The following is a 13,764-nucleotide window of genomic DNA, read 5'->3' on the forward strand; positions in this document are numbered from 1 at the left end:
TTAGTAAGAAGTGACTGGGAGAGGGGTTGTACTTTTTGAGCCAGACCAGGGTGAGAGGCTCTGGCAAGATCAATGCCTCTTTGGGGCAGCTAGGCTTGGTCTGGGATCTTTTGGTCATCATCACTGGTTTGGTTCCCCTTTCTGGGGATCTGAAGAAGAAACTCATGAATATAGAGGATCTGAACAGACCATGCAGGATCTCTGGGCTGGAATCCAGAGGAGAAGGTGAGCCTGGGTTCACTATTGATACACCTTAAGGCTATGTCTACACTGGTGGGTTATTGCGGAAGAATGGCTGTTATTCCGCAGAGCATCCACACTGCCCACCTGCTCTTGCGCAAGGAGATTTACAGTGAAGCATAAGAGAGGACTTCTTGCGCAACAGCTACACTCTTTTCTAACAGGTGTAAGCTCTCTTGCGCAATAGGGCAGTGTGGACGTGCGGCAGCAATTTCTTGCGCAAGAAAGCCCTATGGCTAAAATGGCCATCAGAACTCTCTTGCGCAAGAGCATCTACACTGCCATGGGCACTCTTACGCAAAAGCACAGCTCGCACATGGCAGTGTGGACGTTTTCTTGCGCAAGAGTTCTTGCACAAGAACCCTTGTGCAAGATATTCTTGCGCAAGAAGCAGCCAGTGTAGACATAGCCTAGGAGTTTAAGGCTGTAATGGCTGCAAATACCAAAGCTGTGCTAAAGTTCTGGTTCAATGCTGCCAGGCTATTGGTGGGTTGGATTTAGTTTACTCTGGAAGGGATAGGACTACAAGGGATAGGGCCAAGTCAAAGGAAGAGACACTCACTCGTAGTATTGAATGGCTGTTGGCAGAGGGCACTGAAGAAGAGGTTGCTATGCCACACTCCACTATGAGGGACACTCCTGTGGGTGAGTAGACTCTTCCAAAATCACTAAAGCACTATCTTTCCAGTAACAAAAGAATGGAACTTGGCATTAAAGACTGGAAGGAAAATATATTTTCCTTTGCCGCCTGTCTTCAGCCATGAACTACGCTTTTGTGAACTCCTAGTCACGTTGCTTCTAGTTCACTTTTTCCCTTATCTTCTCCTCCTCTTTACTGGTCTATTCTTCTATTGATATGTTTTATAAAGGACTCTAAAAACAGTCAGACTAGAGCTCATTCTAATCTACTGTGACAGGCTATTCCATAGTAGAGCAGAACAAATAACTGATTTATTTTGGTTTGGTGGTCAAACCAAAAAAAGAGTAGTTGGTTTCAAACCTAAACTGACAGTTTTGTTTTGTTTTACTTACTGAAACAAGTTTTTGGAGGTTTTGAAAATGATGACTTGATCTGACTTCTCATTTAGAAATGTGTGGGGTTTTTTTTTTTTAAATTGTGTTCAGGTTTTTATCCCTAGCCAAAGCTAGTTCTATTTCATGCTATTTGAACGTATTAATAAGATATGATGGGCTGTGAACTGTAGTGCACTTTTCAAATATGTAATTATTTCTCACCAGCTGTCTAAACATGGCTAAATATTTATCTGCACCTTTTGCTCCTAAGGACACAGGTAGCTTATGTCTCTGATATTCACTGCTTTACAATAGCCTGGTCCTATCATCTATCTGAATTAAAGATCAAAATACAACATTGAACCAGGAGTCAACTGAGGACAATATGCCCAATGTGACTAGTCCTGTTCAATCAACAGGCCGTTGTTTGTTGCGAGTTCACATCTCTGAATTTGTCTACACCACAATTAAACACCAATGGCTAACAAGTGTGTTTAACAAGAGGTGAAGCATTTGGGCCCATGCTGGAGCCCATGCTTTGGGACTCTGCAATGGGAGATAATCCCAGAGCCTCAATGTCTACCCTGATTTACACATTCATATAGCCCCAGCCTGAGTCAGCTGACATGGGCCATCTGCAGGTCACAGAATACTAGAACTGGAAGGGACCTCAAGAAATCAATCCAGATCCCTGCCCTCACGGCAGGACCAAGCATGATCTGGCTCACCGGGGACATCCATGGTGAGCTAAAACATAAAAAGGAAGCTTACAAGAAGTGGAAACTTGTACTGATGACTAGGGAGCTTGCCCGGGACCGCAAGAGGCGGGCACCCGCCTGGGCTAGTGCGGACATTGTGGACCTCGTCCACGACCTCCGCACTAGGCACAGGAAAGTGGCCATCTAGGGCAGGAGAGCTGCCAGCCTGGCCACCCAGGAGCAGGTGTGCATGAAAATCAAGGTGGTCCACTGAGACCCCCGACCCTGAGCCCTGAGCTTACAATGGCCGTACTGGGTCAGACCAAAGGTCCATCTAGCCCAGTAGCCTGTCTGCCGACAGCGGCCAACCCTAGGGACCCTGGAGGGGATTGACCGAAGACAGTGACCAAGCCATTTGTCTCGTGCCATCCATCTTCAGCCTTCCACAAACTTTGGGCAGGGACACCATTTCTACCCCCTGGCTAATACCACTCCATGGACCCAGCCTCCATGACTTGATCTCACTTCCCTTTAAACTCTGTTCTAGTTGTAGCCTTCACAGCCTCCTGCAGCAAGGAGTTCCACAGGCTGACTCTTTGCTTTGTGAAGAACAACTTTCTGTTACTAGTTTGAAGCCTGCTACCCATTCCTTTCCTTTGGTGTCCTCTAGTCCTTCTATTATGGGAACTAATGAAGAACTTTTCTTGATGCACCCTCTCCACCCCACTCATGCTTTTATAGACCTCTATCCTATCCCCCCTCAGTCTCCTCGTTTCTAAGCTGAGAAGTCCCAGTCTCTTTAGCCTCTCTTCAAATGGGACCTGTTCCAAACCTCTGATCATTTTAGTTGCTCTCCTACCCTCTCTCTTCTCCTCTCCCACCTCCTTTTCCCAGTCTCCCCGAATTTTGTTCAATAAAGAGAGATTCTATTTTTGACCACACGTTTTCTTTATTTTGTACATCAGGAAGGGGGACTAGGGAGAGGTAAGTGGAAGGAGGTGAGGGAGGAATGGGGTACGAGCTGCCGATGGGGAGGACTGGGCTGGCTCTGCGGGCTTCTGGGGGTGGAAGCTCTCCTCAGCCCCCTAATTGCCCCCTCTCCCCAGATGGCAGCCTGCGGCAAGTGCAGCCGGTCTGATGGCCGAATGCTGTGATGTGCCCAGTGTGGGCACTCCAAGACAGGACTGCTTTGCAAGCGGAGCACCCCTGAGAACTGTCTGTCCGGGGTGGGGGTCAGGTCCCTTTAAGCACAGCCCTCGGCTAGCCTGAGGCAGTAGCTCCACGCTCTAAGTCCTCATCTGATGCCCTGCCGGCACTGCTTCCGGCCATCCTTAACCCCTGTTCAGGGTCCACTTAATGTGGACATGCTAGTTCGAATTAGCAAAACGCTAATTTAAAGTAGTTTTTTAGTCTTGATGCGTTAGTTCGAATTAGCGCTGTAGTGTAGACATACCCTTGCTTGAGAATGCAGGGGAGTTATCAGGAAAGCGCAACTGAAATTGCATCTGGCAAGGGATGTGAAGGGTAACAAAAGAGGTTTCTACAGGCATATTAGCAATAAGAGGGTGATCTGAGAGGGTGTAGGGCCCTTACTGGATGAGAGAGGTAACCTAGTGACAGACGATGTGGGAAAAGCTGAAGTACTCAATGCTTTCTTTGCCTCTATCTTTAGGGACAAGGTCAGCTCCCAGACAAATGCACTAGGCAACGCCACATGGGAAGGAGGTAGACAGCCCTTGGTGGGGAAAGAACAATTTAGGAACTATTTAGAAAAGCTAAACATACATTAAATCCAGGCCCATGGATTTATGTATCCAAGGGTACTGAGGGAATTGGCACATGTCATTGCAGAGTCTTTGGCCATTATCTTTGAAAACTCGTGGAGATTGGGAGAGATCTCGGATGACTAGAAAAAAGCAAATGGAGTGCCCATCTTTAAAAAAGGGAAGAAGGACAATCCAGGTAACTACAGACCGGTCAGCTTTACCTCAGTCCCCAGAAAAATCATGGAAGGGATCCTCAAGGAATCCATTTTGAAGCCCTTGGAAGAGGGGAAAGTGATCAGGAATAGTCAACATGGATTCATGAAGGGCAAGTCGTGCCTGACCAATCTGATTTGCTTCTATAATGACGTAACTGGCTCTGTGGATATGGGAAAGTCAGAGGATGTGATATACCCTGACTTTAGCAAAGCTTTTGATACGGTCTCCCACAATATTCTTGCCAGCAAGTTAAGGGAGTATGGATTGTATAAATGGACTGTAAGATGGATAGAAAGCTGGCTAGACTGTTGGACACAACAGTAGTGATCAATGACTCAATGTCGGAGTGCCCCAAGGATCAGTTCTTGGACCAGTTTTGTTAAACATCTTTATTAATGACCTGGATGAGGGGTGGATTGCACCCTCAGCAAGTGTGCAGATGACACTAGGCTAGGGGGAAGACGTAGATATGCTGGAGGGCAGGGATAGGGGCCAGAGTGACCTGGACAGATTAGAGGATTGGACCAAAAGAAATCTGATGAGGTTCAACAAGGACAAGTGCAGAGTTCTACACTTGGGATGGAAGAATCCCAAACATTGTTACAGGCTGGGAACTGAATGGCTAAGTAGCAGGAGTAGCAGGGGATTACAGTGGATGAGAAAATGGATATGAGTCATGGAATACTTTGCATCTATCCTTATTAAACTTCATCCTATTTACCTCAGACCATTTCTCTAGTTTGTCCAGATCATTTTGAATTATGACCCTATCCTCCAAAGCAGTTGCAACCCCACCTAGCTTCATATCATCTGCAAACTTAATAAGCATACTCTCTATGTCATCAACCAAATAGTTGATTAAGATATTGAACAGAACTGGTCCCAAAACAGACCCCTGTGGAGCCCCACTTGTTATGCCCTTCCACCATGATTGTGAACCATCAATAACTACTCTCTGAGAATGGTTACCCAACCTGTTATGCTCCCACCTTCTTAGTAGCCCCATCTAGGTTGCATTTCCCTAGTTTACTGATAAGAAGGTCATGTGAGACTGTCTCAAAGGTTTTATTAAAGTCTAAGTATACCATGTCCACTGTTTGTCCCTTAGCCACAAGACTTGTTATCCTATCAAAGAAAGCTGTCAGATTGGTTTGACATGATTTGTTCTTTACAAATCCATGCTGGCTGTTACTGATCACCTTATTATCTTCCCGGTGTTTGCAGATGAATTTTCTTAATTACTTGCTCCATTATCTTCCCTGGCTCAGAAGTTAAACTGACTGGTCCGTAGTTTCCTGGGTTGTTCTTATTTCCCTTTTTATAGATGGGCACTATATTTGCCTTTTCCAGTCTTCTGGAATCTCTCCTGACTTCCATGATTTTTCAAAAATGATAGCTAAAGGTTCAGATACCTCCTCTATCAGCTCCTTGGGTATTCTAGGATGCATTTCACCAGGCCCTGGTGGCTTGAAGACAAGTAACTTTTAACTATTTTTATTTTAACTTCTAAACCTACCCCATTTCCACTAGCATTTGCTGTGTTAGGCAACCTGTCACCATCCATCTTCTTGACAAAAACCAAAAGAAAAATATTGTTAAGCACCTTTGCCATTTCCAAGTCTCCTGTCGTCGTTTCTCCCTGTTCACTGAGGAATGGGCCTGCCCTGTCCTTAGTCTTCCTCTTGCTTCTAATATATTTGTAGGTGCTTAATTGCATTAGAGATGTACTCTGAGGGACCATGATAAGTAAAAAGCACAATTCATTGGAGAAGTTAAATGTTTTATCTGTGTGAACTTACACTAGCTTTATTATTGAAAACCTCTAAACTTTTTTCCTGAAACTGTTACTAAAATTATATTCATTGCTTTCCCCAACAAAACTCCTGTAGAGAAACCCTGCTTATTTACTCCCCTAACTTGAGTCCTTATAGGAGGTAGCAAACCAGTAAGCAGCCCCTTGGGGGACTGCTGAGACACTATTTATATTTTGACATCTAAAAATTGTTTCCTCCACACTCTAAAAATTCTCATTACTACAAACATAGCCCGGGTTTCACTTATGAATTTAAAAATTACAGATTTTCTTTTCTGAAAATTGGATTTCAGTTAAGATATTAGTTGCATAAAACATAATCTGATATTTGTTGGATGGTGCACACCCACCTGACTTTCAGCATCCACAAAATATTTCCTCCTTTCTACAAATAAGAGTAGGGTCACAGACTCAGAGGTTCTTTGCTACAGCATACTATAAACTATTCTTCTGCATTTAGCACTTATTGAAGGAAGACTTACTGTTCACAATGTCACCTTCAAGTTGAAGAATCTGTGGAACAGGTATTGTGAGAACAACTATGTCAAATTGTTCTGGGGACCCTGTTTTCTTGCAGACCTCCCATTTCCCGTCTCTGAGGTAGATCTGTGTTACATGATAGTCATAGAAGACATCTGCATCTGCTTCAAAAAAGAAAAAAAGTTTAATACATACAGTTCTGATTTAGATAGTAGAGAACATGCATGATGTAGAATAACTTCCATTAGTAATCAAAATTAAGGTCCGAGTACTGCAAACAGTTAAGTATCTGTTTTACTTGAAGCACCTAATCTGTCCCATTTACATCAGTAGAACGAATAACATGTTTAACATGCATTCCTAAATATTAGCAGGACAGGGAGTGAATACTTAATGAATTTATAAGTGCAATTATAAAAGATTAGCAATATCAACAGTTGAAAATGCAGATGTGTTAATATCTCGAAATGGAGAGACTGAATAATCATGAAATACTGTAACAATACTCATATTCTTCAGCTTTTCAAAGAAAAACAACAATGATGCTACAAGTTTACACCAGCTCAGTGATCTGCTCCCTAGTCTTTTGTAAACAATTTATAAATGGTATAGCTTTCTATCACAGGTACGTGCTACAAAATATTCATAATTGTTAATAAATCATTCTTTTCAACACTATGCTTCCCAGACACTTGAGTGATTCCCAGATTGTCAAATAAACACTATTTAAAGCAATGCAATACATTAATTTAAAATCCCAAATTCTGGTGAGATACAGTATAGACTCAGGATATGATTCTGCTCCCACAGAAATAAATGGTAAAATTATCATTGTCCTAAAGGTGCGTGATCTGGACTACATATGATAAAACAAAGAGCACAAATATAACTCTGGTCTCTGATTTGGCCAACTCTTAAATGTATGCATAAATTACCCATGCCAGCAGTCCCATTGAAGTTTACAGGACTGCTCACTCAAATGAAGTCTTACAAGACCAGGGACTTGATGTCCTTGGTTTTAAAACTTTTCCAGATTAAACACATTACCCATTTCACAATTCAAGATGTCAGCATGAAATATTTTTATAAAAAAATCTTTAGTCTTTTTCTGCTTCAAATATACTGTATCAAGCCATAGTAATTTACAATGTTAGTATGCCATGCTGCAGTCTAAGGCCACAAAAGGCAACTGTGATCTAGTCTGGTTACCTGCATAATCCAGGCTGCAAAACTCTCACAAAGCAAAAACCTGTTTGAACTTATATCTTCTAGAGGAAAAAAATCCAATCTTGACTTCAAAATTGCCAGTGATAAGAGAATCCACTAAAATTTTGGATACTGTTCCAATAATTAGTATCTTTGTTACTTTGTTTCCTGTCTGAATTTGTCTAGCTTTATCTTCCAACCGCTGGCTCTAGTTATAATTTTGTCTTGTAGATTGAAAAACCCATTGTCAAATATTTTTTCTCTGTGTAGGTACTTATAGATTGACCAAGTCCTTAATTTTCACTTTAAGATAAACATACAAAGTTCCTGGAGTCCATCACTGTGAAGGAAAATTATGCAATCTATTATTCAAGGTCTCACATGTACCAATCCTACACTCAACTACCAGGGTTCCTTGGCCAAAGGGCATGAGAGCAGTGAAGAGACACTGCATTGAGATCTTTTCCCAGAAGATATACTGAACCTGGGGTGCAAAAGAACTTCCTATCACTTTCAACTGATAATAGTTTCAAGAGATGGGAAGGAGCCTGGGTCACTCCTTGTTGATCAAAGGAGGATAATTATCAGAGCTTTTAATTACAAAAGATTTCTGAAGACTACCTGACTCTGTTAAATAATGCTTGACAATTGAAGAGATTCCCTGAGGTGTCACAAAATTGTGAGATCCTTCTTCCATCACCATTCCTTCAACAGGGGCAGTCAGTGGCTTCAGCACACCATGGGTCAAAAGGTCTTCATAGAAGCTAAAAGTCAAACAAAATATACATGCTATGTATCTGCAAGAACAACAACATTTATTGTTAATCATAGCAATTAGACTGGTATAACAATTACGCAACACTTGTCTTCCATAACAGAATCTGGAAGTCCTTTCAGAGGACTGGAAGGAACTTTGGGAGGTCATCAAGTCCAGTCCCCTGCACTCATGGCAGAATCATGCACCATCTAGATAGACCATCCCTGACAGTTGTTTATTTAAGAGCAGGTGAGATATCTACAATGATGGTGATCCCACAACCTCCCCAAGCAATTCATTCCAGTGTTTAGCCACCCTGACATTTAGGAAGTTTTTCCTAATCTCCAACTTAACCCCTCCTTGCTGCAATTTAAGCCCATTGCTTCTTGTCCTATTATGGAAGTTTAAGGAGAATAATGTTTTTTCCTTCTCATTGTAATAACAGCTTTCAAATACCTACAAGGTTATCATGTTCATTGTTTCCTGTCACCTGTGCTCTTGTGCAGCTGCTCAGGAGAAATTCAAATGCTGCCCACCAGATTAGCAGAGTGCTCACAGCCAGGTTTTTGTTTCTGCTTGTGATGCACTTTCACACATGCCTCTGTGCACATAAAAATTATTCTGAATAGATGGAAAAGATTAAAGTGAGCAGTGATCTTGTCCCCTCTCAAGCCTTCCCTTTTCCAGACTAAATGAACCCCATCTTTCTATTCAGTCTTCCCTCACAGGTCATGTTTTCTAGACCTTTAATTATTTTTCATTTTTCTTCTCTGGACCTTCTCAAATTTGTCTATGTCTTTACTGAAATGTGAGTCCCAGAACTGAGGCCTAATCAGAACAGAGTAGAACAGAGAAATTACTACTCGTATCTTGCTTACAACAGTATTACACTGACATCTTTAGCTTGTGGTCCACTATCATGTGTAGATCCCTTTGTGCAGTAATCCTTCTAGACTGTCACTTCCTATTTTGTATGTGTACAACAGATTGATTCTTCTTAAGTGGAGTACTTTGCATTTGTCCTGTTGAATGTCATCCTATTTACTTGAGACCATTTCTCCAGTTTTTCCAGAATATTTTGAAGTATAATCCTATCCTCCAAAGCATTTACAATCCCTCTCCTGTTGATATCATCCACAAACTTTATAGGTGTACTTTCTATGCCATTACCTCAACATCTTCATTAATGATTGAACAGATCATACATAGTTCAGCTTCAGTTGAGCATGTTTAGTATGGCTACGTCTACACTGGCCCCTTTTCCGGAAAAGGGGCATGGTAATTTTTGAAATCGCAATAGGGAAATGCGCAGGGGATTTAAATATCCCCCGCGGCATTTAAATAAAAATGTCCGCCGCTTTTTTACGGCTTTTAGAAAAGCCGGAAAAGAGCGTCTACACTGGCCCCGATCCTCCGGAAAAAGCGGAGGAAGTAGGAATAAGATCCTCCGGAAAAGGGCGCTTTTTCCGGAGGATCGGGGCCAGTGTAGACGCTCTTTTCTAAAAGCCGGAAAAAAGCGGCAGACATTTTTATTTAAATGCCGCGGGGGATATTTAAATCCCCCGCGCATTTCCCTATTGCGATTTCAAAAATTACCATGCCCCTTCCGGAAAAGGGGCCAGTGTAGATGAGCCCTATTAGTATATTTATGTAATTGTTAGAAATACATTTTCTCACTACTTCATAAGGATAGGTCTCTTACAAGGGAAAGACAATATTCTCACCTAGCTCTCCCCACTACAGTTCTGTTGGAAAGTTTCATATCAACTGGAAATTCCAATTCACTATGTCAGGAAGATAAATGATGGTGTCTGGAGCTAAAAGTATTTGACTGACTGTTCACTTTTCCTCTAATGTGAAAACTCTAGGTGATGTCAGAGATAGGTAGTGAGTATCTTCCAACAGGTACAATTTTGCTTCCTTTGGTATTTATAAAAGATGTCCATTGCAGTTTATCATTAATTACCTTTCATCATATTGTCAGCTCCCTAATCCAACGCCTAAGGATTTATTCTAATATTTCAAACCAATAAGCAGCTAGTCACCCTTATTTTAAAATTGTTTGAATCTTTCTCCCTCCCCCCCCGCAAATATTACCATGGCCTAATGACAAATTTCTTTAGCTGTAAAGGCATACTATCCTTAGAGCCTGATATTTCACAGTTCCAAAAGGCAAGAAATAAAAAGTTTAATGCCATTGGAAATCAACTTTTCCAACTGGATCTAGACTATCTGCCTTAAGTTTTCCACTGTCTCTATCACTATATCTACGTACTTCCCCAGAACATTAGGCAAGTTTCCTAGTAGACTTTGAGACTTCTGTTTTTCACCATACCTAGTAGTCAGCTCTGTTTTGATATAGACATTTGTATGGTTTTGCTCTTTCACTTCTCATGCCCAATTTGGAATGATGGAAGGCATTGTTAGAAAAGTTTCGCAGTGTGTTAAAAGCAGTAAATCTCTGGGTTAGCTTCCAGAAGAGATCAGGCTTTCTCCACAGCTTAACCTCCTCACTTTGAGAATGATTTGCCTCTCGCTGTTTCAGGTTTGCTTTTGTCCTGAGCTTTTTGAGCTGTGGTATTTTGGTTTTGCTTTGTTTTCCCCAATTGTTAATGATTCAAAGCTCAGGTTCTCTTTCTTTGACAGCAAGTGGACAGTCAGCAAGGAAAACCTATGGCTTTGAATTAGTAATGGAAAAAAAGTAGTTGTCATTGGAGGTAGCACAGCAGAGAGGTGATGTACTTAAGGCAATCTGCCCCATTGAGGAGGCAATGGAGTCCCTGTACTGTTGCTATCTTCAGATACAGTGAATAATTTCTCTGCATGGATCTCTATGACCAGATCATCACCTGGGAGGACAGTGAAGAGCCACTGTGGGGGGAAAAAAAGCATTTTTTTCCATTTACACTTTGGAGATGCAAGCTAGGTGCCAAGTCAAGCAGGTCCACAAGATAATCAATAAAATGAATACCTCTGAATGAGAGAGAAAGACATCTTAAATATATTCAACAAGCTATCATATAGAAAGAAGTATAAAACCATTTTAATGACTTGTGACATGATGCATTTTTTTAAAGATAGGAAATATTTTTCAGAGAATAAGCTATTGCTAGTCTGATTGCACAGGTCATTATCATAGAATACTAGGACTGGAATGTACCTCGAGAGGTCATCGAGTCCAGTTCTCTGCCCTCAAATTATGTAACTCTAAGGTTTTGATTTTTTTTTCTTTTCAGTACCCTAAAAGAAAAACTGGACAAATTCTAAATGTCTTTCACATTTAATGCCTCAGACTCCAATAAGAATATAGACAGTATATAAAATGAGGAGTCGGAAGAATTTGGCTTAGAACTCTGCAACCTGAGCCAAACTTAATGGGAGAAATGTGGGGTCCGGTTCTGATACAAGAACAACCATACCTAGTAGGGGACCAGTTCCAATACAAAATCAGCCAGACTTGTTTGCTTTGGCTCTCCTCCTTGATCATGCTGGCCACCTCTATTTTTGTACACTGTGCTGTGAAGTGAGGAGATGTCTACACTTGATCAACGCACGTGTTGTCACTCACAAGTGCTTACTCCCCCTTCCCCCTTGTGACAGGGCGCCTGCCCTGCACTGGCCCTTTAAGACCAGGACACAGGCCCTGAGCCGGGGCTGGGAACAGAGGGGCCAGCTGAAGCTGTTAGGCCTAGTGAGAGCCCAGCTGGCAGCTATCTAGTGCAGCACAGTTGGCTTGGAGAGGCCAGCTGAAGCCATTAGGGCAAGTGAGGACCCAGCCGGCAGCTATATAGAGAAGCACAGTTTGCTTAGAGGGGAGAGCAAGTGAAGAGCTGACTGCAGAGGAAACAGGCACTCCCAGGAGGGAGACCAGCTGGAGAAGGGCCAGCCAAGACTCCCCCTGGCTAGGGGCTGGAGGCAAGGCCCAGGGTTTGGAGGCAGATCACAATGCAGCCTAGGTAAGTGGGGTAGTAGAGATAATGCCAATGATGGGCAACCCATACAGACTGTAACTTGCCCTGAGAGGGGCTAGATGAGGACAGTCAGGGGGCACTGAGGCATGGTGGGAGGCATGCACCCTGACACTCCTCCTCCTCCTCCAAATGAAGGACAAAGTTTTGCTGTGGCTAGTGAAAGTGAGAACGCTGCTTTGACAGAAAGACCACTCTGTCAATAAAGCAAAATCTCCTTGTAAGAATGAAAGTATTTTTTCTGGCCTAAATGCCAGCAAACAGCATTCATATAAACTGATTCTTAGCAACAAAGCTGTGTTGACACAACTTTGTCAGTAAAAGCTGCATAGTGTAGATGTTCCCTCAGTGTGTAGGACTGGTACAGCCTCTCATTCTGAAGTGCACGTGCAGCTCACTGGGGAAGAGTGGATGCATGTAGCTGCCACTTCACCAACTCCTGGATCAAAAGGCAGCCGTTTTGTTTCAGGTTTAGAAATGGGCAAAAAGGCTTGGGTTTGGATCAGGGCCTAAAATTTAGGCCCAAGCAAATCTCTAATTTGGTCCTCAGTATTCTATTGTCATCCAAAAAATATTTCCTTTGGTGGTAGAGATGTGAGTAGTCAATTACTTGACTATCCAATAAGCCTAAACTATTCGACTATGTGCTCCGCCCACCTTGCAGCCACTGTATCAGAGGCAGTGGGGAGAAACAGGAGCAAGTGCTGGGGGCAGCCATCTTAAAAGATGGTTCACCCCAGCACCATCTCTGAAGTGCCACCTGCTCCCCTTCTCCCCCTTACCCCCGTGGCTGCCTCTATCAGAAGCTGCAGCAGGGATGGGGGGGGGGAGAAAATGAGAGGCTGCTCCGGAGCAGCCTCTGCTCGTGGCCAACCCAGGCTGCCATGAACAGTGGCTTCTGGACCCAGTGCAAGCCAAGACTGAGCAGTCCCAGCTCGCATTGGCTCCCGGACCATTGCGGCTCAGCCTTTTAAATGTAATGAGCCGAGTAACTTTTACTACATTTAAAAGGCTGTGCTGCAGTGGTCAAGGATCCAGCACAAGCTGGGACCATTCAGTCCCAGCTTGTGCCAGGTCCCAGACCTCTCCTGCTGCAGCTCTGCCTTTTAAAAGCAGTAAAAGCCACCCACGTCTTACTACATTTAAAAGGCAAAACTGCAGTGGTCCCAGAGCTGGTGCAAACCGGGACTGCTCAGTTCCTGCTCACGGTAGCTCTGGGAGCTAACCCAATGCAGCTCTGCAGAGAGCACCTCCCCTTAGCAACTTATGGAGTAATTGACATAAATTGTAGCCAAACACCTGCTCCTTAACATCCTTATTTGGTTTTACTACTTGGGTTAGGTTAGGTCCAGTTATGTCACCTGTGTTCACACCAAGTGGTACCTCATTCTGAGAGTACTTTCACTGTGACTGAACTACAGGTAGGCTGTGTCTACACTGGGCCACTTATTCCAGAAAAGTAGCCACTTTTCCTGAGTAACTTGCCAGCTGTCTACACTGGCCGCTTGCTTTTCCGGAAAAGCAATGACGATCTACTGTAAAATTGTCAGTGTTTTTCCGGAAAAACAATGCTGCTCCCATTCAGGCAAAAGTCCTTTTCTGGAAA

At 43.0% G+C, this 13,764-nt stretch overlaps 2 protein-coding genes across 6 annotated transcripts in view; one reads left to right on the forward strand and one right to left on the reverse strand.

Moving 5' to 3' along the window:
* The window catches only part of RNLS (renalase, FAD dependent amine oxidase), a 138,018-nt gene that overhangs the window by 122,752 nt on the left and 1,502 nt on the right, over nucleotides 1-13,764 (reverse strand). For 3 of the 4 annotated variants that reach the window (XM_075935090.1, XM_075935089.2, XM_006121453.5), the window contains 2 exons: nucleotides 8,055-8,197; nucleotides 6,230-6,391 (listed from right to left, as the gene is read on the reverse strand). In XM_075935090.1, the coding sequence (XP_075791205.1) occupies nucleotides 6,230-6,391; nucleotides 8,055-8,197 (305 nt within the window). The remainder of the gene's footprint in view (nucleotides 1-6,229; nucleotides 6,392-8,054; nucleotides 8,198-13,764) is intronic. The other variant, XM_006121454.4, reaches the window with a different exon arrangement.
* LOC102457693 (lysosomal acid lipase/cholesteryl ester hydrolase-like) overlaps nucleotides 1-13,764 on the forward strand; it is a 132,677-nt gene that overhangs the window by 77,739 nt on the left and 41,174 nt on the right. The gene's annotated exons all lie outside the window — the stretch shown is intronic.

This window comes from Pelodiscus sinensis, chromosome 8 (genome assembly GCF_052426305.1).
Source record: "Pelodiscus sinensis isolate ZL-2025 chromosome 8, ASM5242630v1, whole genome shotgun sequence".
NCBI lineage: Eukaryota > Metazoa > Chordata > Testudines > Trionychidae > Pelodiscus > Pelodiscus sinensis.